Below are 27,423 nucleotides of genomic sequence, written 5' to 3'. Positions count from 1 at the left end.
CACATCATTGTTGATTGCTCCACTAAGGTATTTTTGTGTAAACAGAGCTTCCTTAATTAAATAGCTTATTCTGAGTCATTCAGCGATCTCACAGCACACTTTGGGCAGTAACGATCACACTCAGAGTGATGAATGGTGGTGGTGAGGTCCCTAAACGAATCAATTAGAAGGTAGCGTGGCAGGCTAAGAAGAGGATGTATGAATTTGGGGGGAAATAGGGCACGGGTGGATATATGTACAATTTTAAATTTTTTTTCTGATTTCCCACTCAAAAAGACTCATAATATTTCTCCTCACCAAACTACATAGGCTTTCTTGAAAATACCTCAAAATCTGAGAAACAATAAAAGCAAAGAAAAGGAAGTTCCTCTCTTTGATTACATATAGAATATTACTAAAGGTGAAATTTTCACTGTGGATTATAGCTCCTGAATATATAAATTTAAAAGCCTGGGGAACTTCTGGAACTAATCTGAATTTTGCAGAACCTTAGCCCATATTGCTCTGCTTTGAATATAGCTATTCTCATTAACTCTCTCTGAGAAAGAGCAAGAACCTCAAGGAATATTTTTCACACCTTAATGAATCCCTTTTTTTTTTGTTTATAATTACACACAATTTTTAAAATAAGTAAATATATTAACACACTAATATCATTTTCAGCATGCTTCAGCAATGGTAACATAAAAGGCAAATGCTAATTTCCCAGCTGAGAAATGCAGAGTATGATGGTGATTGAAACAATGAACAGCAACAGAGAGACAAATAATCCTGCCCTTATCCAGACAACGGAAACCAGGAGAAAGTGGTAGCAATATATGAGTCTTATCCAGACAACGCAAACCCAGAGAAAATGGTAGCAATATACGAGTCTCACTCCTTCCAGAGATAACACTAAAAAATGTGTTCATTTATTTCAGCTCTTCCCAAATGAAACTACAGGATGATGGGAGCCTAGCAAACCACTGCTTCCACCTCTCATAACTACTTTAAGAGTGTGCCTGATTTTTTCAATGTGTTCTGAGACATCAGCTAACCATATTTCTCCATGTAGTCTAGCCTAATTTAGACTAAACTCTGAGAATCTATCAAGTACATTATTTGCCAAATTATTTAGCATTTAAATGGACCTGAGATAATACAATCCTCTTCTTTTACTAGTTTAAAAAAAATTAAAGTCAGAGGCCATAAATTTCAAGTGACTTTTCCGAGAGCACTGTAGTGACAAGAATAAGTTCAGAATATCAGTGTGCAGAATACTGTATGATGATATGAGATTCACAGCACATTATCAATCTCTTCTTCTAAGAATGTATGATTTTTCCTAGGGAAAAAAGCATGTTTCAAAAATTGTCAAAGAAGTTGTGCATCACATATTCCAAATAACTGGTGCAGTAACTCATGAAGTTTCTGGGTTCAGCATGCATTTCTTACTGAGGGAAAGAACCATAACTGACCTAACTATGCAGAATGCCAAGATTGGAGTACTCCCATCACACAGAGCTAAGACAATAAACCAAAGCCTTACTGGAAAGAAAAGTATCATTTAACACATTTTGAGAAGTAAAAAAATGTTTATTAGCAATATAATTGTGAAAACACAATCATTTTAATACATTTATAGTATATTAAAATTAATTGCCCAATTTTGAATTTGTACATAATATTGGAATGACAGGGACAAAGCTTGAGGAAGCCTTTCCCTGGTGGGAGTATATTTTCTGTGGAGAATTTAAAAACAGTAGCATCAATCTCATTATGCACTGGGAAGTCTAAAACATGTAAAAGATAAAATATTCCTCTTTTAAAATATCTTTGGTTGGTCTAAGTTCTAAACAATTATTTTTGAGTTTTAATAACTGAGCTTTTATTGACTATCAAATTAGCAAATATTTATCTTTAATTCTTTAATAAGCATTGTATTCTACCCAGAAACAGAACTGGAAAATTGCAGTTATACCATTTACCCCTCAATTGTATGGACTCAGCTACACTTGCCTATTTTGGGAGTAAGAACTCAAGTTTATTTTTTTTTCATTTCTATAATGACTGCACAATTATTCTTTGTTATGACTCTACTACATAAATGCAAGAATTAGTATCTCAAAATTTTGTCGAAACTAATTCAAGCTATTTTAAATCCTAATACATTTCAGATGATTTTCCATATGTAGTGTGATTTAATATTAATTTTTTTTGGCAGAAAATTATTTGACTTCTTAGACATTTCAGAGTTGCCAGAAAGCAATGATTGGTTTTAACCAAATCATTGACAAATTTGCAGAAGTTAAAGTCCAAAACATGTATAGTGTTATTAGTTACTACTGTGATAAATCATAAATATGTTTTCCCCTTTCTTTCAAAAAGTACATTGATGTAAATAAAATATGCTATTACTTTTTTCTCTCTCTACAATTCATTTCCTGTTGCTATTCTAAAATATTACCGTCTACTTAGTGACTTAAAACAATACAAAATTTATTATCTCACAGTTCTAGATGTCAGAAGTCCTAAAAGTGATGTCTCTGAAGGACTGTATTTCTTCTAAAGGTCACCTGGCATTTCTTGGCTCATGGCTCATTCTTCCATCTTCAGTACCAACAAATAATATCTACAGATCTCTCTCCTTTCCTTTCCTCTCCTCTCTTCTCTTCTCCTCTCCTCTCCTCTCCTCTCCTCTCCTCTCCTCTCCTCTCTTCTCATTTCCTCTCTCCTCTCCTCTCCTCTCCTCTCTTCTCTTCTCATTTCCTCTCCTCTCCCCTTCTCTTCTTCTTCTCTCTCTCTCTCTGTCCCTGTCTCTTTCTCTCACATCCCATCAAAATCACATCTTAACTATGACTCGACCCTATACTCTCCCTATTACAAGGGTTCTTGTGATTACATTGGACCCATATGGTTAATCCAGGAAAATCTTCCCATCTCAAGATCCTTAACTTAATCGCATTTGCAAAGTACCTTTTGCTATGATACATATTCAAAGTATATGCTATATTCAAAGTATATTGCTATAAAGTAACATATTCAAAGATTCTGGAGATTAAGACATGGACATCTCTGGGAAGCCATTATTCTGTCCACCACACGTACATATGTACTGTAATGTTTTATACATATATATATGTATTTACTTACAGCACAAACATATACATATTCATACATGTTTGTATATATATAATCAAGATTTTTATTATTGTTTACTGGAAATTACAATTCATTATCTCATTTGATTATTTTGATTAAAAATAATTTGCCATATGAAAGAAGGGGGATGTTAAAAATAATCCTCAGTGTTATTAAGTATTCTAGATACGGCATTGGTAAATAGTCTGCCGTTTGTACCTTCTTTTAAGTAAAACAATTCCAATAATATTCATGAGAGTCATTTACGCCTCACTTATTTTAGTTAACTCTCTAAGTCAAATACTGTATTCATAAGCCACAGATTTAAAAAAGTAAATTGTTACAAAAACTTTAGTGTACTCATAAAACATTTTTTGAATTTAAGATTGAAAAGAGGTTAGCTGGGTTATGCTGTGGGTTTTTCAACACTGATACAGTAAAAATATCTACTGACCATTTTGATAGAAATTAATTTTTCCTTTTTTTGACTTACCTATTTAGAAGAATATATTGATAACCTGCTTTTATACAAATTGATAACCTGCTTTTATACAGTCACAGAGGGGTAGCAGGATGCATTTGGTTAAAACAAAAATTCCTAATGGCATATGTGGAAACACTGTTTTACCCCTGTCTTACAGCAACTCAAATTAATGAACAGAGAACAAATAGCTGACATATAACCTACCCATGGGAGTGCCAACGCCATAACCTTTGGAGTCTATAAGGCCGCCAATCTGTGTCAGGTTACAGTTTCGCTGGGTAACAAACTCGATGGTTGTTGACTCCATTAGGAAAGCATAATCAGAGGTGAGGACTCGCTGGATTCCTTCTTCATTACTTTTGACCAACACTGACTGCCTTCTGCTACTCATAAAGGCCCACATTTTGTCATACGTGGAGATTTTTGATTTCTGAAGAAAATAAATATAAGTTGGTCATAAGAAAGATATTCCTTAGTTTCCATGTGGTCCTATAATGTTTAGACACAATAGACTACATTTATTTTACTTGTACCATCTTAAACAATATAATTTTTAAGGGATATATATATACCGAAAAAATCTGAATCTGTATAACGAGTTTCTCATAGCAATTTCTCATCATATTTCTAGGTATAGTATAGATTTATTTAACAAATATATTTTTTAAAATCTTAATGTTTAAAAATGCATCTCAGTAAATCATAGAAAGTTATACATATAATAGAAAATAAATGATTTATAAGGAAGTTCTTTGTTCTTGTCTCTTACCTGAGTATTTCATATTTGTCAACATCTCTTTAACAACAAATATAGAAGAGAGAAACACTGCACTCAGATTGAAACACTGCACTCAGATTGAAACTGTAAGACTACAAGAGTTTGTTTTCCCCCAATTTAGGTTAACATAATACAGATGCTACATTAACCCCCAGGGATACACACAAAAAAATATAGGTTGAAGAGAGGAGCAGAATGTGTTACCAATAAGGATGTTACAAATAAAGATGTCTACATTTCCACTGAGAAAAAATTTGATCACCTCAGAACTTCTTTAAGCTGGACTTCAGAAATCTATTCTTCAGGCCTACTAAATAACTAAGGATTCCTGGACCAATACAATTGAATAGTGCTTATATCCAACTGAAAATTATGAGTAGGGCTTTACTAGAATTTCATTACTAAAAGAAGAAAATAGGTTTTGTTCAGAAGGTCCTGGTAAAACATAAACAGGAAAAACGTTAGCATCTGCTCCTTGAAAGTTCATATGTGAAACCCTTATCGTCATTTAATTATTATACAAATATCAAAAATAATCCTGAAGTTATAAACACAGGAAGCATATTCATCATACTGCTTGCATGATCATAAAAAGTTAAAACTCTTTTCAAGCAAATAGATATGGACTTTTCTTTACAGTTCAAGTGTGCTTTTATTTCTACACGTACAAAGAAATAAATGTGATATTACCACTATTTCCACTACAAAGCAGGCCCACAATATTACAGAGAAAAATTCTGGCACTGTTTCAATGACAAAATGGAAATAAGTACCTTATGATTTATTAGGAAAAAGAAAAAGGTACAATGAATGCTCTATAAAGACAAGGACAGAATCAGAGCTAAGACCGGGTAGAAATGCACACCTGTGCTCTGCAGTGAAACACTGAACATGCCTGCTTCATTCTCCCAAAGTGCTGGGATTACAGGTGTGAGCCACCGTGCCTGGCCAAGATAATTATATTTTATAATAGTGCATTAATTCATTCATTGTGAATATTTTGCTGTAATCCATGTGGTAAACACATCAAACTTTTTTTTTAATCACAACTGAAAACCAATCAATTTTAAGAAATGTTGCTACTGTATCCTTCACAAATATAGATAGTTTAATTTTAAATTACTATGAATTATCATATTATTTCACATTTGAAATATCTGATCTACAGTACTAAGTTAATTGGTGTAATGAGTTTACAAAACATATACTCACTTAAAATTCTTGAAATACTTTCCAGCACTGATTTTTCATTTCTCTAAGTATTTCTACTTAGATGGCAAAATATATTTAGATAGAAAAATCACCCAAAGTGTTTTAATTCTTATAAAAATATGAAAGCCCAATTTAAGAAATATGATTATCTGCTAGTCACCTACCAGGAAATGGGTAACTTTAGAATACACCCTCACTCCACAAATGTCCAGAGATAGTCAGTTCTACATGCCTTTCAAAGCCAAAATAAACATGGGTTTTAAAAAAGTAGAATTTATTGAAGGGATGTTTTAAAAAACAGTTAGATTGTTACAGTCTGTCTCTGAATAGAATGATGACTCCCCCATCCCACCCATGCAGGGACTAGAGGTTTTATTCTCTGGGAGGAAGCAAGAGCGTGCTGGACAGCTGAGCCAGGGAAGACCATATTAAAACCAGAAGAAATATGTTGAAATCCATAACCAACGTGCAGACCAGTCAGCCGTATGGCTGTCTTGATTCGTATACTTCCTCCAGAAAGAACAGAAATTTTTTTCAAGCAAAATAGATAGTATTAACAGTAATAATAAAAAGTTGTCACATATATAAATTTTAGTATGTGTCAGACATTATTCTAAATTATTTACAAATATTAAAATTTTTAATTTTTATAAAAATATGTAGGTATTTTCATACCCCTTTTATAAACAAGAAAACCAAAACACAATAATGTTAATGATTTGCCTAAAATTACATGGCTACCTACTGGCAAAACCATGACTCAAACATGAGAAGATTACCTACAAGGTGCATAATGTTAATCAGTCCACTACACCAACTCTATCTAAATATACATTTCATGGATTTTCTAACTAAATTACCCACTACATACTCCACAGTGAAACTCAGTTTTTCAGCTTTGAGTAAGCACCTAGAGTTTGCAGTGAGCCTTTTAAAATCTATTAAATACGATCAAACAGCCAAGGATAACCAGATATTTGAGTACCGCCTCCAACTGAAAATATAGACTAAAGCAAACAGAATGGCATAAATGTTCCTCAAAGTGGTAAGAAATATTTTACAAATGCAACAAAATAAAAACTCAAAATGCATCCTCATGCATTTAGAACATCAAGAACTCTCTAATATGAGAGAAAGCACTCAAGAAATGCTATCTTGGATATGAACTTGATAGGAGGGATAACTGAAGAAAGTATTCTTTGGTGGGGGCACCATGAGTTAAGGAACAGAGTCCTAGAAAATGATAGCAAAATAAATAAGGAGTAATGAAGGTGACCTGAAGCCTTCCCCCAGCTTTTTAAACTTGGGACAGGCTCCTTCCGACCTCCAGGCCCCATCTTAAGCTCACTGAGTCCTTTATGTGATTCAGATAGCCTAAGCATCAGGGTATTTTCCCTTCCTTCTCGTAGATAATTTACTTCAGAGTTCTTGTAATTGTAAATTCTTTATTTGTCCCTTTTAAATATAAATCTTTTTTAAAGGCTCTTGGCAGGGTTTTTCAACACCAGACTGTCTTTCTAAAGGGCCTGGAGCCAACCCTTTGAAAGGTAATCATCAAGAAAGGAGGCATCTCCTGGCACATATATACATATGTAACAAACCTGCATGTTGTTCACATATACCCTGGAACTTAAAGTATAATTAAAAAAAAAAAAAAAAAAAAGGAGGCATCTCTATCTTCCAGTCTCTGTTGAAAGGTAGAAACATAACTTCAGAGAGAGGGTCCCTTGTTCCCAGTTGTAAAACTACTTTCTGTGACAAAGATATGAGAAAGTTTATACATCCTTTGGACAAACCCAATTAGCAAACACATATGGTCATAATCCCCCATACCCACCCAAATGTTGTTAAAAACTCTTTCACTCTTAAAAACTCCCAACCCATCCTTTAAAACTCTCCAGAGTTTCAGCCCAGTTTAGAGATTGACTTCTGATCTCTCTCTTCCTTTTTGGAATAGAAAAGTCTTCTTTGTTGGTTTAGTTTTTCCCAGTGCAATTTTTGCTTTCACAGAGCCAAGTTACTCTTATTTACAATATGCGTATCACCATAGAATACTACACAGTCATAAAAAAGAACAAAATCAACATGGATGCAGCTGGATGGAGGGCATTATCCTAAGCGAATTAACACTGGAACAGAAAACCAAATATTGCACATTCTCAGACATAAATGGGAGCTAAATATTGAGTACTAATGGACATAAAGATAGAAACAATAGACACTAGGGATTACCAAAGGCAGAAGATGAGGGGGGCAAGTGTTGAAAACGTACTGGGGACTATGCTTACTACCTCGGTGACGTGGTCAACTGTACCTAAAACCTCAGCATCACATAATGTATCCATGTAACAAACCTGCACATGTATCTCCTGAATCTAAAATAAAAGTTGAAATTATTAAAAAAATTAAAAATAAAATAAAAATAAATAAGTAAAATAAAATATGTGTATTAAATTACTTTTATGCAATAGGCACAATTTTAGACACTGACTAGGGTCCAGGTTTCATAAATAGTTAACATGCAAGAACAAAATATGCCTTAACCATAGGAGCAGTGAGAAGTGAAGGCAATTATAAAGCAGATTGGATATGGATGATGAAATCAGATTTGCATTTTGAAGGGATCACTAAGACTACGATGTAGAAAGACCATTTACAAGCACATAGCATCAGTCTAAGGAAACAGTACTTGGACTCTGGAGATGGTGTTGGAGAAGGAAAGATATCCAGAAACTCAAGGTGTGTGTGTGTGTGTGTGTGTGTGTGTGTGTGTGTGTGTGTGTGATTCATACTACTTGGTAATTATTAAAATATAAAAAGTAAACAAGAGGTTTAGGTTGAAAAAGTCCTTGGTTTCTGGTTTAAACTTCAGCATTACTGACAGAGGGGAAAAACTGAAAGAAGATCAAATTTTAGGGGAGAAAGAGTATACCTAGTGAGTTGGGGACACATGAGGAACATTCAAATGGATCTGTAATATGAAGTTATATATCTAAGTCTGGAGTTCAGAGGGGAGATCAAAGCTAAACATGTAGATTTTTTGATGTCATATTAGATACAATTGACCAAGTAGTGAGTACATGTGGAAAAAGACAGGAGAGGAAGATGAGATGAGTACTAGGATTAAGGCTTGTGGAATTTTGAATTTCACCAACTGGCATAGGAGGCTGAATCTGCTAAGGAAACGTAAAAAGAGTAAACAGAGAAGGAAGAAAATCTAAGTACTGCATACATTAAGGCAAGAGAAAGTTGAATGAGGAAGTGGTCCCTTGTAGTGATTTTACTAAAAAACTACAAATGACGAAAACTGAATAATTTCCTTTGGATATGGCAACAGAGAGTTTCTTGGTTATTTTAGCAAGGGCTAATTGAGGGGAGTGAAGCTCTTAGAAGTCACATCAAAGTGGATTAAGAAAGGATTTGAGGAAAGTAAACTGGTAGCAGTAAGTGCCAAAAAGAAAAAAATAAATAAAAAGTACAACTCTGAAGATGAGCAGATCCAGGACAGTAGACAGAAGAATATTTTGGTTTAAGTAAGATTTTAAAAGATTGAAGAGATTTGAGCATGTCTAAATGCCAGTCTAAATGCCAATAGGGGGATGTTTCAAAAGAAAGGAGAGGTTTAAAATGTCAGACAAAGAAAGAACAATCAATAATGCAAAGTTCCTTTGACTAACATCTCCCCATTTCCTCCCCTCAAACACCTGGTAACTACTATTCTGCTCCCTGCTTCTACGAGTTCAACTTTTTTTATATTCCATGTATAAGTGAGATCATGTAGCATTTGTCTTTCTGTGCCTAGCTTATGTCATTTAGCATGGTGACTACAGTTAATTATACTGTAAAATTATACTTGAAAGTTGTTAAGAGAATAGATCTTAAATATTCTCACCACATACACAAAAATATAGGATAATGGATATGTTAAACTGATTATGATAATTATATATATATGTATGTAGATATAGATAAGATACCAGGAAAGACTCAGGAATTGAGACTCAGCCTGACTATGTGCGTAGCTGCTGTCAAATTTATTAGCAAAGACTCTCCAAAACTGTAGATTATATACAATTTTTATTATTTTATTGAGGTCAACTGTACCTCAGTGAAGCTGAAAAAAAGAAAGCAATGTTCTTAATAAGGTGGGTCTGAGTGGAATAAATGAAGATTTAAAACACTGCCATTGGCTTGACTTGTGGTTTGAAAATATTTATATTAAACACCCATGGGGTCATACTTCCACTGTAAAATATATTGTATAAGGAGAAAATAAGAAGGCTCAGCTAGATTTATTCTTAATAAAGCAGAAAGTTGTTGAACATTGTCAAAGTTAAATAGATTATAGGAACCTGAAAGGTAAAAATCAATAAATGGGAGCTGTACAAGTTAAAGAAAAGGAATGAAAATGCACTTAAGATCAATGAGGAGGTAAAAATGAAATAAATAATCAAATATTTCTATGTTGAATATGAAAGTTGTATGCAAACTGACATAGAAGAAAGGAAATATAAAGTTGCAGTATAAACTAAATATTATAAGTGGAAAACAATGGGCCTGTTGGAGGAACTACCTGTGAATACATTTTGCTCCATCTCCTGTGACAATGGTTAGTGTCTTTCAATGAAGTAGATACTGATCATTGCCAAGGGATCTGATTAAAATCAAACATAGGGACTAAGCTGATCAGCCATAATGTCCAGTCTTTGAAGGTCCTCTGGCCGCTGTGATGAGAGAAAGTGAAGACTGAGACAGAATACCAGGAAAGACTCAGGAATTGAGCCCATCCTGGCCCTGTCCATGGCTGCTGCCAAATTTATTAAGAAATACTTTCCAAAAGAATGTAGTACCTAAGAGAAATATGTAATATAAAAGACAGGTAGTAAGCTAAGTACATCATAAAATAATTTTCCATTAGCAAAGAACTGAGGTAACAACAAATTACAAGATAATAAAGAGCTCAACTTGAGCGTAGCCAAGTAAAAGATAAGAAATAACTAAAATATTTTTATTTCCTTCACAGTTGAGAGAACCAAAGCTCCTTGCTTTAAAAGAAAGTGAAAATAGATAAAATTTATGGCATCGTGATTTTACAAAAGAATTTTAATTACATAAAACCTAAAAACATTATAACTTATTTGACGAAAATTTTAAAAAAGATTTCTTAGGTATTAGCCTTATAGCTATATTATACAGAGTAATTAGCCAGATAAAGCCAAGAAAATCAGTTAAATAATGTCTCAGAGATATTACATGAAATGCATGTTTAAAAAAGCACTATAAGAAAAATGCATTTTTAAGTTTTTGTAAATAAAATCATCTTATTTTGCCACTCAACTTATCTGCCACTGAAAATACTAGAATGTATTTCTATTTTATTCCTCCTTTCCTTAATTCTGCCCCACATTAAATAAACCTATTTTTCTATGTTACATTAGATGGACTTGGGTGTCAATGTTTAGCAATGTTTGTTTTATAAAAATGCCGAAACTTGTAAGCTGAATTTTTTTTTTTGCTACATCAGCACAAACCAATAAAATCAGTTCATAAGACACTATCTGCTTATGGTAGCAATTTTTATGGACTGTGAAATATCAACAAAATAAGATATTTTTGTCAAAAATGAAATTTAAAGGAATAAGAAATATAACCCATTTTAAAATTCACAATTGCCAAATAATTTTGTGCATTAAAAAGAGCAATGTAAATATTTAAAATATTTTAAACCTACATCTAACAATTTAAAACTTATAGACATTTTAGTTTAGCTTCTGCTAGAACACCAAATAAAGTTTGCAACCTGGAAATTATTTGGCTCTTTGCAAGTCTCAAAAGACTAACAAATTTTAGGGTAAATTTCTTTTCTGAATGTTTTAGTGAACTGGTAAAATATCAATGTAAGAATAGTGCTCTGCAATTTTGTTTTGAATTTCTTCTAAAATATTATGAAAAGCTAATAAGGTAAAGTTTACTCTTGAAACACTTGCATAGATCTTTTCTTTTACTGGGAGCAACATATTTGACAAATACAAAGGCATCTTCTTTTTAAAGATATCTTTGGCTTAAATTATCGTAGGTACACAAATGAATTCTTCTCCTTTGTTCATTTTGTTTGCTGTCCAAAATAAATTAAAATTTAAAAACCATTTTATGCTCATTGAATTTGCTTTTATAAACATGACTGTCTAAAAGTGATAAGAAAATAGCATTATCAGTATTTGTGTAACATTCTGAAGCAAGGATTTAGAATTAACTTTTTAAGAATGTTCTACAGGAAAGTTTTCTCCATGAATGAAATGTAAAACCTTTAACATTAATATTGTTTTAAATATCATAACAACAACACATCAACCAAAGAAAATTGAATGCTGTTTGGTCATATGTTTTATTATACATAATAGAAATGTTGACTTCAGCTCAGATACCTTAAAAAGTTAATCAGGTGGTACAACACCCAAAATATCTTGAAGTAATCTGAAAAAGATTTTCTTGTTAACAAATTCTATTTCTTTTGAATTAATAGATATTTTATAAATACAAGTTTTATCTCCTAAATAATAAATATGCCAGAATTAGTTTAACATTGGTATATAGATTAATACAGCAAAATTGATAAAAGCAAATACAGTGATTTCTGACTTTTTAAAATTAACAATGTAAATTTTGTGGTACTTGGTACTTACTCAAATTATTCTTTTTGAATAAATTTCACATGACCAATTTTGTTTATAATACTAACTTAAATATTTGGCTATAATAATAATTCTTATTTTGTTATGAAAAAGTTACATGTAATAAGCCCTAATGCCATAGCAAGGTCTCCCTTGGTAAAAGAGATTCTGGCTGAGATTTCCATTTTAATTTTTTATTACAGAAATAAATTACCAACAATACTGGAACATATGTGCTAGGTAAGAACAGCTGAGCCCTATCTGGACTCATCTGACCTTGGTCACTAGGAAATTAGAGTTAATTCAGGGAAACAAGACTGAAGCCATATGTGGTTCATATCAAAGGTGGATCTGAGTCCAGTGCAGTGATCTGAAAAGCATTCAGTTGTTAGTAAACCTGTCAGTCCTTGGGATAATTCTGGCAGTGTTATCTCAAGGCATCTTTAATCTCTTAAAACAGGATATTTGAAGGGAAGGACAATGAAACAGAGAGAATTGCTCTTCTCAGTGTTACTGTGAAGTAACACTTCACAGAGGAATAAAAGAGATCAGAGTGACTAAGCATAATATGATAGGCAGCAAGTTTAGTATCATTTGGTGCGGTTAAAGACAGTTATCCTTTTTAGGTAGTTGAAACAGCAGTTGATAGTTCATTGTGTACCATTCCAAGTCTCTCATAATGAAGATTCATTGCATATTATCTTTTAAATGAGATGTCTTCAGCTTTCCTGATCAAATGTTTTATTTTCTTATAAATAATAGCCATCAAGAATATATTTTACTGTCATGTGGCCAAACTGAAATAAAATTAAGAAACTTTACTACACTGGGTCAATGAAGGACCTTGGATAAGCCATAATTTATTTTCCCTATCTAATGTAATAAAAAGCTTCTTTATCAATATTGTGGAAGTATTGTGATAAATAAATGAGAAAAGTCATCTAAAGCCATTTTGACAGGCCATAAAGCTCTGTAAAGATAATCAGAATTTATTCTCGTTGCTTGTTTTACATAATTAATCAAAAGAGAAGCACAGTACTTGTACACGCGATGACTTTGGCATATGCCTCCTGTCTTCATATATATATAAGTGTCTATGTATATGTCTTTACCATTAAAATAATTCATAATTTTTTAAGGATATGGAAACTTATTTTCCCCTCTATTGGTATTTAATCACCCTAGTAAGCAAGAATTGAAAAAGCACCCTGAGCTTTTGCTGAGGTAGGAGCTTTAACCAACATGACCCTTAAAGCCAGGCCTTTTCAGGTAAAGAGACTTAGAGGCACAAAAGTTTTCTTTGAAAACTCAACTTGTTCTATTTCATAATTCACTAGAATATTCATTCATTCATTTGATCTTTCATTTTAATATATATTGACCACTAGCTTGGTATATATGACCATGCCAGGCACTGTGTGTACGTAGATTTACCAAAAACAAAACATGACCCCTGTCCTGGAAAAGCTTAAAGTCTTATAATGCATTATAAGTACACTGAGAATTAAAACATATCACAATATGAATATGTATAAAGTAATTAATGACTATAATAATCATTAATTTGCAGCACATTTTAATTAGGGGTACAATTTAGCAGAGGAGCTTTGACTATGCTGTTTTCTCTATCTGGAATGCACTTTCCCTGCATATCCATGTGTCTCACTTCTCCACTTCCTCCTGATGTTTGCTGATACATTACTTTTTAAAGAGAATTTCTAATATTTACCCTATTTAAAATTAAAACCCTAGACTCACCATATATATACCTTATCCTCCTTTTTTATTTGTATTCATACTTCTTAATGACTAGGTAGTATATTGTGTATTTCCTCTTTACATTTATTTATCTGTTCAGTTTCTATCTCTACCTGCTAGAAGAAAAACTCCATTAATGCAAGGATTTTTTTCTATCCTTATAGCTCTTGTACCTGGAACAGTATCTAGTATATCATAGATATCAATAGATACTTATTAAATAAATTTTAGAAATGAATAAATGAATGACTAGAGGCATATAAAGAAATTATTCCTATCATGCTGGACTTTAGAACACAGGCATATTACTTTCAGCTGTAACATTACCAAGCTAAATGATCTGTGATAAGTTTCTCTCTCTAGAAGTCAATTTGTTCAATTGTGGAATAAATGGATTAGGCTATATAAATTCCAAGATATTTTTCAGTGGAGATGGTCTATATATCCATTAATATTTATTTATTTTTGTTTTTTGTTGTATTTGTATTTATAAACAACATATATATGTATATATCATGGCACATGTGATAATTTAATATGGTCATATAATTTGTAATGATAAAATCAGTTTAAGAATAACTAGACATGTACTTCTTTTTCTCATATTCTGTTCATGGCTTCATTCAATAAGAAAATATATATATACACACACACACACACACATATATATATATATACCTGACCCAGCTTTAAAGCAAAACAGAAAGATAGCCACATTATTCCTCTACATAAACAATTTTAAATTCTATTTAATTTTAAGTACATCTTTAATATATTAATGAAAAATCTATTTCACACTCCACATATATCAAGAATGGGAAATGTATCCTTCTTTTTTCTTTCCTACTTCTAAATAACACATTCCACACTCCTCTTGAAAGCAAGAAAAGGTACAAAACCTTGTTCTTTTAAGGTTCGTACCATTCCATATTACTACCTGATTTATTTTACTACAGTCTTCTATTCATTTCCTGGATACAGATGTCTGTTTCTCCTCAGTGATGAACTAGTAAATATTTAACAGTTGTCTCTCTGGAAAAGGAAGACTTGCCCTGATTTGTAGTGTTTGCTGATTTTTATTTGCTTTATTTTTACTTGTGGTATGTGCTGATTTTATATTCACTATTAATGATTTCAAGCTACAGGTATTATGTCAGTCATATCATAAAATTTCTGTAAATTTATTTCCTGAAAGTCGGTACAAGTCATTTTCAGCATACCGCTGTTACTCCTTCACTAGCTCGAAACTAGTAAGTCACTCAGAGTCCTTCACATAGAGAGCCCTTCACACAGGACTCAGAGTGACTTGTCAGTCATTCAAAATCATTACCAAGACTTTTCTTAGTGCTTCAGCCAATCGTGGTCACATAACGCTATTTTCAATACCTGGATTTATTTTACTTTCAAAATGAACTACTCAACTTTCCTGCTCTACGATTTTAGACTCTTTTATCTCCCCACTTTGTTTATTCAGTTTCTTTACTGGTAATATTTTTCCAATCCCACTGGAGCCTCATGCCCACTAAAGACCTACGGCCTTACTATTCATTAGATGTTTCTACTTTTTTATATTATATCATGTTCAGATAATTTTTCCATGATATATAATCTCAATATTACTTTTGCCAATATCTTAAACTCACTAAACTCTCTCTTTCCTTTGACCTGTTTAACCCAACCCAGTCCTAGAGTCAACTATCAATGTCTTCTGAATCTGAAGCAGCAAAGCATTGCTGGAAAAAGTGGTACTAATAAGAGTGAAACTGAAGTACATGTTCAACCCTGCCCAGAAAGCTTAGTATCTCTTTCAACTTATTATTTACAACGTTAATTTCAAATTGCTCCTTTCCTGACACTCAAAACTTTCTGTGGACTCAACTCAATTTTAGTAGTTGACCTGGGTTTTACTTTACAGAGAAAAATAAAACCATTTATGGAAACACACTCAAAAAGCAATCCAAAACCTTCTTATGTCAAAGACCATCTGTCAAAATCTCTCCTCTTCTCCTTCTGTTTGTTACCCTACAAGCCACAGCGATCCTTCATTTTCTGCTTTAAATTCCATCACATTCTTACATTATTTACAGGAATCTTATACAATTATTTATTTCTTTTTTTACCACTCCCTTTTTACCGACAACATTTAAACATGGTCAAGTCTTTTGGGTCTTATTCTCTTTCCTCTAGTTAGAATACTTCCCACAGTAGTTATCATACTTTCTCTCTTTCCTTTCACAACAGAATTAATCAAAGAATTTTCTTCATGATTTCATTCCCTTATTTTCTAATTAGTCCACTAGATTCCCAAATCTGAGAAAATATACCAATGATCACCATACATTTTACATTTAAATTAATTTTTTTGGACACAGGTTACTTGGCCACTCTCCAGCATGCCATTCTCTTAACCACTCCTGCATTCTTGCAACACTTTAATGACTACTCTCATCTCCACCACTGTCCCTTTCAATCTGTTCACTACACTGAGCCAGCATGGTTTTCCTAAATCTCAGTCTTGATCATATCAACTCTTCCTTCATTAACTCACTTATAAAGCTCTATGTTACTCTTAAGACAGAAAACATGGCTCTTTATTATGCTAAAGATTAAAAAAGAAAACAATGACTGATGACAAAGCTCTAGCAGGCACAGCTAGTTGTCTACCCATTTGCTCCATAAATATTTGAAGAAATGAATGAAGTGATCAGATCAAGTGATGAACGTACAATGGCAATGCAACACTAGATTATAAAAAATATAATATTGAAGATGTATCTTCAGAAAAAAAATCAATAATACATCTTTCTTAATTCTGACAGTATGAACTATGCATAAAGTTATTATAGAATAGCTGAAGGAAACATTCAAATAATCATGAAAATTGATCTGATTTATTTTGCATTAAGGTAAGTTTGTTTGTTTGTTTGTTTGTTTTTAGAGACATGCTTTCACTCTGCCACACAGGCTGGAATGCAGTGGCACAATCCAATCACATTTGGATTACCAAAATGTCAGGTACAATAGTATGCAAAAGTAACTAGTAAACCAGGCTCTCAAAGTGTAGTCATAGAAAATGTATGTGTGTACCTGTGTGTGTATGTTTATATTTAATTAGCCAATTTTATCAAATTTTAGAATAAGAAATAACTACTTCACTTAGAAATTAGTCATGGTTTTAATTCACTAACAACTGTGTATGGAGTTTCTTTTTTCATGATTTATAGACTCTGTTTTGAAACATTACCCGGTTATATATACATAAGTTATTTGTTAAATTTTTATATATAAATATATGTGTGTGGGGGGGGGGTTATATAGACAAACTCATTTAAAAAGAAAAGAAAAAGAATGAATTTTAGGAACCAAGAGAACTATGCTTGATAGAGCCAGTGAAGTTTAAAAATAATATAAATTATTTATATTAATATGTAAATATACCCTTCTAAAAATCAAGAAAATGTTGGTATATTTATACCCATAGTTGTTGTTGTTGTTGTTGTTTGTTTGTTTGTTTGTTTGTTTGCAAATGTATTAGCATCCTGGCCACGTTGTGTTTGAAACAAGTGAAGAAAAGTCTATGCTACTATTTAAAACAAAACTGACTACCACTCACAAAACCAACTTTTTAAAATTCAAAATTCATTCCAGATTGGGTGAAGTTTCAAGGACACTTTAAAGAAATTATAATTATAATTCAACCTTCTTAATACATAAGGAGGGGAGCTCAGCTGTGACTAAAAATGTATGAGAATTAGATATGGATGAATTTAAATTTAGTTAAATAAAGGAAACATCACCTGAAAATATGGGGCAAAGTGAAAATTGAATATAATATAGGAGCCTGAAAAAATACTAATAAGCCTCTGAAAGAACAAACAGTAAAACTCTAGGACATCACCTCTATTATTATTGATGGGTTTTAATATTTTACTTTAAATATTAACTAACAAACTACTAACTGAAAGCTATTAAATAGCATTAGTGAAAAGAGTATTAAATATAAAAATTATCTGAACTAAAACTAAAGTTCAGTCAACATAATGTAGATGGATTATTTATTTGTAATATATTTACATAATTCATCTTGTAAAGAGTATTATTTTAACAATCTATTATCAGATAAACTAAAAATAAAGGAACTAGTTTACCCTCAGTTTTCCATGAAATAAAAATTCAGTACTCACATTTATTTCATTTCCTTACAAGGATTTTATAAAAACAAAGGTTTATTTACTCTGACAATAACTGGGGAAGCAATGCCGGTAATAACAACATCTTAGACTGTAATACAATAAAATTTGAACTTTTACTTTAATTATTTGTCTTTATCATTCAGATTTTCTATCCTTCCTGAGAAAACAAACATAAAATGTGAAATCTTTCATAAAAGGTATTATTATTTTCATTAGAATGTTTCTTACTATCTTTACTTCTCATATGAGTTTTGTGACCATGTCTAGGAAGCACATAGTTTTCTATAGAATGAAAATTTAAAACAGCTTCTTTTTACATGAATATTCTCAAATATATACATACAAATTGCTCTTCCATTTTCAAAATAGTCATTTTATTTTAAATTTGCTTGAATGTTTCAAGTTCCTCTTTTAAAATTACCTTCAGATGTTATACTGTTCCTTCGGAATATCCTCATTAATAACAATTCTAATATTAAGATCGTTTTTCTTTTTGAAAAATGTCACAGTATTTTAAGTAAAATAATGCATAAGTTATATACTATTTTTGTTATTGTTCTAAAAGCAGGAGTAGCTATTGATAAATATTTTCTGATCAAACTTTTCCAAGGCTTTTGAACCTTCACCTAGGCACATCTATGATCTTCTTTATAAAATCCAGTTTTAGCAAAGAACCCTGTTAAGTCAGTTTAGCAAGAAGTTCCCATTCTTAATGTCCAATGACCTAAAATATCTCATTGGGTTCTTCATTCTTCGTCATCCCGCAACGGATGTCTGATCACCTTGGCCTGTCTTCAGCAGAATCTTCTTAGGATGGTTTAGTCAGAATCTCCTTACCCTGATGTTTCCTTTTAGTAATTTTTCACCCACCGAGCCCCAGTCTGCTCCACGGCTATAAATTTCCACTTGCCCATGATATATTCTGAGTTGATCCCAGTATCTCTTCACTACTACAATATCCCATTGCAGTGATCCCTAAAGCTACAGCAAAGTTCCTGAAGAAAGTCTGCCATACAGTGTTTTAACATGTATCACTGATTATTTTTTTCTTTAACACTATAAATAAAGCAATTAGTTCTTGTGTCATAAGCAAAGGTGTCCTAAAAACAATTTCAAAATGAAAGGTCTAAGAGTTTTCTTAGCAATCATATCAAAGACAGGACCCTGAGATGCTTCCTCTGTGGAATGTCACTCACTTTCAGTAAGCACTGTACATTATTTCTAGACAATATAGTCTTTTTAACCTAAAGAGGGTTTTTCTTAACTAAATATCATTATTTATAAAGCAGAAAGCAATATTTTTTAAAATCTTGCATCTATCTGAAATGTTTTTAACAACTGTATGGGTAATATGATGATAAATTAGATATTTCCATTGATGCACAAAGAAATCATGAGCATAATACACTAAATATGAAATAGACAACCATTAGACATTTCATAGAAGGAGATCTAGAAGTAGTTAGATGATTAATTTAAAAAGAGATATATAAAGATGATTTTAAAAGATTAAGAGTAGATGTGTCAAGGATAATTTATTAGAAGAGAGCAATGCTTTTGCTGTGATTCCCAATACTCCTTTGCCTTGGTTGGTATGTGTGTAAAAATAAAGCTTATAATCCTAAACTGGTTGAAAAGTGATAAACTGAAAAGACTGACACAAATCCCATATATAGGTTGACACAGAGAATGCTTGTACCTCACACAGTTAGGAAAGCTGAAGAGTAAATGCCCGCCTGTGAAAAATCACTGCTCTCCTTTCTGGAAAGGCAGGGAGGGTTTGAAAACTCAGGATAAAATGTCAGCATCTGAGTAAGAATGTTAGTCTGGGGTGATTGTGATAGTAACTTTTCCCAAAAGAGCATTTGCAGTAGGAAGAGGAAGTGTATTTTACAGTTAGCATAATTTCAGCATTTGCTTAGGTAGATGTCACAGCTACTTCACAAGAGCATTTCTGTTGATTCTAAAAAAGCTGCAGATGTCCAGGAATGCTGCCTTTGGTAATGAGGAGTTTCCTGTAACACCATCTAAAAGATATCATGTCAAGGAGGTATCAAACCAGATGTTAAAGACAAGTTTTGAGATGGCAGTTTGACGGACTCTAGCCTTAAATTTCAGCTGATGCATCATTTTGACTTGATAAAAGTAAGATAACTGCTAGCATAACCAACTGACTTACCAGAGCAAATGCTAGTAACAAAAATCTATTTAAATAAAGCCAAGTCAAATTGTATCTATTTTTAAAAGTTTATATAGCCAAGTGAAAACATAGTAGAAAACTATTATTTCAAACCCCTTCTCAGAAAAAAAAAATAATTTAAAATTTTATTTTAAACAAAATAAAATGCCATTAGAATATCTCATAGAATATTTTGTGCTGCTTACTTTTAGAAAACAAGCTGCATTCTTACTACAATCATTAAAAATTAAGATTTCATTGGTCTTTCCTAGCAACATTGCCATTTTTAAAAATACTGCTTCCAGTGCAGCATTTAAGGAGTTCAAAAGTCTTTATTACATCTTACCAAGTGAAAAAGGTGAACAAACTGAAGAGTCAATAATGCTTCTTAGATCTTTTAGAGAAGAGATATCACAGGGCAAACTGCTTCCCCCAACATTAGAGAGCCAGATAGGTGGATACAGAGAATCACAAATTACTGAAGCAGATATCCATGAGCAGAAACCTCAATTGGGACAAGTACCATTGAGGTGGAAAACCCTAAACTGATAATTAATTGAGGAATTGCTGGGTGCCAGAAATGGAGGGGGAAACTACAAGATAAACTCTAGGGGAATCCAGTAATGGTGTAGGACCTGTTTTTAAATACTTCACAGTATATTTACTGTCCTTTTCAACAAGGCCAGTCCTCAGGAGAAATTCTTTTACCAGAGCCTAAATTGCTGGGGTTGTATCAGAGCCTAACCTATTTGGCAAGAAGGAAAATACCCAACTCAAGCTCTCTCTATCCTTCCATGTAGCAGAAGGGAAATAACACAATTTCGATTCCTTCCAGTCATTCTGCTTCACTTGAAACAGAAGAGGGGCCTGTGAGGCACTCGTGAAGATTGTAGACCAGAAGCAGAAGCTCACCAAAAGCCTGAGATCTAATAATAGGACTGGAAAAACTTACCCTCCCCTTATATCTTCCCACTACATTATTAATAGCCTATTTACTACAGTTACATTTATCCAGTACCTCATGTCTGCCTTCCAACAGAAAGTTATAAGGCATACTAGAAGGCAAAAAAAAAAAAAAAAAAAAAAACAAATTTGAAGAGACTGAACAATCATCAGACCCAGAGTCAGATATGGCAGTAAGTTTGGAATTATCAGGCCAAGAATTCCTAAAATCTCTAGTTATTTTTCTGTGGCCTTCATGGAAAAAGTAAACAACAAGCAAGAACAGATTGACAATGTAAGCAGAGGGATAGAAATTCTAATAAAGAAAGGCATTGTAAAGAAATGAATAATGAGATTTTCATGGTTTTAGTAGTAGACTGGACACACCTGAGGAAAGAATCACTTAACTTGAGAATACAACAATAGAAAATTCTCAAACTGAAAAATATAGAAATATACTGAAAAAAAAATATCAGAACAAAATATCTAAGAACTGTGGGAAAACTGTAAAATGTATAATATATACATAATAAGAATAGCAAAAGGAGAAGAAAGAGAGAAAGGAACAGAAAAAAATATATGAGGCAATAATGCCTGGAAAATTGTCCTCAAGTTAATGTCAGATATCAAACTATATATCCAGAAAGTACAGAGAACACAAAGCAGGACAGATAACAAACAAAACCAACCAAACAAAAAAAAAGCTACACCTAGGAATATCATATGCAATTGATATGGTTTGGCTTTATGTCCCCACTCAAGTCTCATCTGGAACTGTTGTAATCACAAAATATCAAGGGAGGGACCTGGTGGGGAGGTGTTTGGATCATAAGGACGGTTTCCATCATGCTGTTCTCATAACAGTGAGTGAGTTCTCATAAAATCTGATGGTTTTAAAAGTGTTTGGCAGTTCCCCCTTCACTCTCTCCATCTCCTGCCACCTTGTTTGTGTGGCTGTTTTATTGTCATCATGTTTTCAGCTATTTATTATGCCAACTTGTATGTGTGGTCTAAATATACAAGTGTGTTTTATAGTGACTGGTAACTGTCTTTCCTTTCCATATTTAGTGCTTCTTTCAGGAGCTCTTGTAATGCAGGCCTAGAGGTAATAAATCCCCTCAGAATTTGCTTGTCTGGAAAGGATCTTATTTTTCCTTTGCTTATGAAGCTTAGTTTAGCTGGATATGGAACTCTTGTTTGGGAGTTCTTTTCTTTAAGAATGTTGAATATGAGGCCCCAATCTCTTCTGGCTCATAGGGTTTCTGCTAAGGTGTCCACTGCTGGTCTAATGGGCTTCCCTTTGTAGGTGACCTGTTCTTTCTCTCTAGCTGCTTTAAACATTTTTTTTTTAATTTTGACCTTGGACAATCTGATGATTATGTGTCTTGAGTATAATCTTCTTGTGAAATATTTTGTGGGAGTTCTCTGCATTTCCTGAATTTGATTGTTGGCCTCTTGAGCTAGATTGGGGAAGTTCTCATGGATCATATCTAGAAATATATTTTTCAAGTTGCTTTTATTCTCCCCGTCTTTTAGGGACACCCATGAGTTGTAGATTCAGTCTCTTTATCTAATCCCATATTTCTTGGAGGTTTTGTTTGGCCCTTTTCATTCTTTTTTTATGATTCTTTTCTGAGTCTCCTATTTCAGAAAAACAGTCTTCAAACTCTGAGATTCTTTCCTCAGCATGGTCTATTTTGCTGTTAATACTTGCAAATGCAATATAAAATTCTTATAGTGTGTTTTTCAGCTTTATCAGATTGGTTATGTTCTTTTTCTATACTGAAAAAGAACTATTTTTAGGCTATTTTATCTGTCAGCATCTGTAATGTTTTCTTGACTTTTCTTCTTTATATTGGGTTTCAATGTTCTCTTGAACCTTTGTGATCTTCATTCCTATTCATTCTCTGAATTCTATTTCTGTCATTTTAGCAATCTGAGCCCAGCTAAGAATCCTTGTTAGACTACTAGTGCAGTCATTTGGAGGAAACACACTCTAGTTTTTTGAGTTGTCAGAGTTCTTGTGCTGGTTCTTTCTCATCTTTGTGGGCTGATGTTCCTTCAGTAAAGTTGCTGCCCTTTGGATTTTTTTTCTTTTATCCTATTTGATGACCTTGGGGGTTTGATTGTGATATAAGGTGAGTTCAGTCAACTGGCTTCATTACTGGAATATTTAAGGGTGCCAAGGCTCAGGTCAGGACTCCTGGACTGGATTTTCTAAATCTGGTTGGAGAGTCATTGATATTAGGTCATAGCTTTGATTTCTGGTTCCTTAAGGTTAGGGACCTGCTGCGCCAGAGGTGCTGAGGTTCTCCTGGACCACTGATCACAATACTCTGAAGGGTGGTGCCAGCCAAAGCACTTCACAGGGCAGTGGCAGTGGGATCTGTACTCATTAGCATGCACCAGAAGCAGTGGCGGCAGCAACATGGTGGAGTACATGCTTTTAGCTGCTGTAGAGTGCTAGTGGGTGCCAGGGTGCTGGTCTCTGTGCAGGTGTTGGACACAGCAACAGTGGCAGTATGATTTGGGGGGCAAGGGCCATGCTAGCAACTGTGCATCTGTACTGGTAGTGGTGTTAGCAGTAGGGCAGGGCTCTGGTGTAGGATTGTGTGTGTCTACACATATCAATACTAACCTTGAATGTAAATGGGATAAATGCCTTTAGTTTAAAGGCACAGAGTGGCAAGTGGATAAAGAAGCAAAATCCAATGGTATGCTGTCTTCAAGAAACCCATCTCACATGCAATGACAGTGATTGACTCAAAATAAAGGGATGGAGAAAAATCTGCCAAGCAAGAGAAACAAATAAAAATGCAGGGGTTACAATTCTAATTTCAAACAAAACAAACATGAAATCAACAAAGATAAAAAAAAGAAGGGCATTAAATAATAGTAAAAGGTTCAATTCAACAAGAAGAATTAACTATAATAAATACATATGCACCCATGATAGGAGCACCTAGATTCCTAAATCAAGTTTTTAGAGACATTCAAAGAGACTTAGATTCCCACACAATAATAGTGGGAAACTTCAACACCTCACTGATAGCATTAGACCGATCATTGAGTCAGAAAATTAACAACGATATTCAGGACTTGAAAGATATTCAGCAGTTGACCAAATGGAGCAGATAGACATCTACAGAACTCTCCACCCCAAAACAACAGAATATATACTCTTTTCTTGTACACTTGTCATATACTCTAAAATCAACTATACGATCAGATATAAAACAATCCTCAGCAAATGCAAAAGAACCTCCCTGTCATATCAACCAGTCTCCTGGACCACAGCATAATAAAATAGAATTCAAAACTAAGAAAATAGCTCAAAACCATACAATTAGATGGCAATGAAACAACATGCTCCTGACTGACTTTGAGGGAAATAATGAAACTAAGGCAGAAATCAAGAAGTTCTTTGAAATGAATGAGAACTAAGATATAACATGCCAGAATTTCTGGGACACAGAATTTCTGGGACATATTTATAGCACTAAATGCCCACATCAAAATGTTAGAAAGAACTCAATTTAACAACCTAACATCACAATTAAAAGAACTAGAGAAGCAAGAGCAAACCAAGCCCAAAGCTGGGAAAAGACAAGAAATAACCCAAATCAGACCTGCACTAAAGGAGACTGAGACATGAAAAACTATTCAAAAGATCAATGAAGGCAGGTGTGGGTTAAAAAAAAAAAAAAAAAAAAAAAAGACCACTAGCTAGACTAATAAAGAAAAAGAGATGATCCAAATAACAATGAGAAATAATGAAGAGAATATTACAGGAATACAATGAATTACAGGAATACACTATTTTTTAAATTAATAAATAGACCACTAGCTAGACTAATAAAGAAGAAGAAGAGATGATCCAAATAACAACGAGAAATAACGAAGAGACCCCGCAGGAATACAAATAACCATCAAAGACTATTATGAACACCACTTTGCACACACATATAAAAATCTAGAAGAAATTGATAAATTAATGGATAAATTGCTGGACACATACAGCCTCCAAAAACTAAACTAGGAAGAAATTAATTCCCTGAAAAGAACAAGAATGAACTCCAAAATTTAATCAGTAATACGTAGCCTATCAACCATAAAACAAGCCCAGGACCAGAGAATCACAACCAAATTCTACTAGATGTACAAAGAAGAGCTGGTGCCATTTCTACTGACACTATTTCAAAAAATTGAGGAGGAAGCACTCCTCCCTACCTTATTCTATGAGACTGACATCATTCTGATACCAAAGTCTGGCAGAGGTACAACAAAAAAAGAAAACTTTAGGACAATATCCTTGATGAACACTGATGCAAAATCCTCAACAAAATACTAGCAAACTGAATCGAACAGCACATCAAAAACTAATCTACCACAATCAAGTAGGCATTTTCCCTAGGATTCAAGATTGGTTCAGCATACACAAATCAATTAATGTGATTCATCATATAAAAATAACTAAAGACAAAACCACATGATTATCTAAATAGAGGCAGAAAAGGCTTCAATAATATTCAAAATCTTGTCATGTTAAAAACTCTCAACAAATCACATATTGAAGAAACATACATCAAAATAATAAGAGCTATCTGACAAACCCACAGCCAACATCATACCAAATAGGCAAAAGCTGGAAGCATTCCCCTTGAAAACTGGCTCAAGGCAAGGACGCCCTCTCTCACCACTCCTATTCAAAATAGCATTGAAAGTCGTGATCAGAGCAATGCGGCAAGAGAAAAAAATAAATGACACCAAAGTAGGAAAAGAAGGATTAAAAGTATCCCTGGTTGTAGATGACATGATTCTATATCTAGAAAGCTCTGCATTCTCAGCCCAAAAGCTCAATAAGTTGGTAAACAACTTCAACAAGGTTTCAGGTACAAAAACAACATATGAAAATAACTAACATTCCTATACACAAGCAAGAGCCACGGTAAGAGCCAAAGTAGGAACACAATCCCATTCACAACTGCCACAAAAGGAATAAAATATTTAGGAATACAGCAAATCAGGGAGGTAAAAGATCTTTACAATGAGAATTTCAAAACACTCCTCAAAGAAATCAAAGATGACACAAAGAAAGAGAGAAACATTCTATACTCATAGATAGGAAAAATCAATATCCTTAAAGTGGCCATAAGGCCCAAAGCAATTTACAGATTCCTGCTATTCTAATCAAGCTACCAATAACAGTCCTCACAGAACTAGAAGAAAAACAAAATTTAAAATTCATATGGAACCAAAAAAGAGCTTAAATAGTCAAGACACTCTTAAGCAAAAAGAACAAAGCTAGAGGCATTACATTACTGACCTCAAACTATACTACAAGGCTACAGTAACCAAAACGGGATGGTACTGGTACACAGACACATAGACCAATGGAACAGAATAGAGAATCCAGAAATAAGGTCACATACCTACAACCCCCTCTTGGAACCAATAAACAATTAAAACAAGGTTTTAGGATTCAAAATTAATATACAAATGACAGTTACTTTCCTATATACTAGCAAATGTAATTTAAAAAATTACTATTTGCATTAGCACCCTCCAAAATGAAATATTTCGGTATAAATCTCTTAAAATATGCACAAGGTCTATATGATAAACATTATAATACTCTGATGAATGATTTCAAAAAAAGGACCAAATAAATAGAGAGATATTCATGTTCACAGATAGCAAGACTCAATATTGTCAAGGTGTCAGTTTTTTTCAACTTTATCTATAAAGTCAACACAATTCTAATCAAAATCTTAACAAATTATTATATGTGTTTTGGCAAACTGAGCCTAAAGTTTATATGGAGAGGCCAAAGGCCCATAGTACTCAATTCAAAACAAAAAAGGGAAGAACAAAGTCAGAGGGCTGACATTACCCAATGCCAAGACTTACTGTAAAGTTACTGTAATCAACATAGTGTGGTATTGGTGAAAAAATAGATAAGCTGATCAATAGAACAAAATAAATAGACCAGAAGTATCCCAACATAAATATTAGTCACCTAATTTTTGACAGAGGAACAAAGTCAATACAATGGGGCAAACAGTGCTAGAAAAACTTTTAAAAAG

The 27,423-nt window shown here is 33.2% G+C and overlaps 1 protein-coding gene across 7 annotated transcripts in view; it reads right to left on the bottom strand.

Moving 5' to 3' along the window:
* The window catches only part of GRIK2 (glutamate ionotropic receptor kainate type subunit 2), a 703,634-nt gene that overhangs the window by 31,888 nt on the left and 644,323 nt on the right, over positions 1 to 27,423 (bottom strand). For all 7 annotated transcript variants that reach the window (XR_012095020.1, XM_038000566.2, XM_038000567.2 and 4 more), the window contains one exon: positions 3,809 to 4,034. Coding sequence is in view for 6 of the 7 variants with exons in the window: in XM_038000566.2 (XP_037856494.1) it covers positions 3,809 to 4,034 (226 nt within the window). In the remaining variant the exon portion in view is untranslated. The remainder of the gene's footprint in view (positions 1 to 3,808; positions 4,035 to 27,423) is intronic.

This window comes from Chlorocebus sabaeus, chromosome 13, assembly GCF_047675955.1.
Source record: "Chlorocebus sabaeus isolate Y175 chromosome 13, mChlSab1.0.hap1, whole genome shotgun sequence".
Classification (NCBI taxonomy): domain Eukaryota; kingdom Metazoa; phylum Chordata; class Mammalia; order Primates; family Cercopithecidae; genus Chlorocebus; species Chlorocebus sabaeus.
The sequence above is the reverse complement of the archived record's forward strand: the minus strand, read 5'-3'. Positions and strand labels throughout refer to the sequence as shown.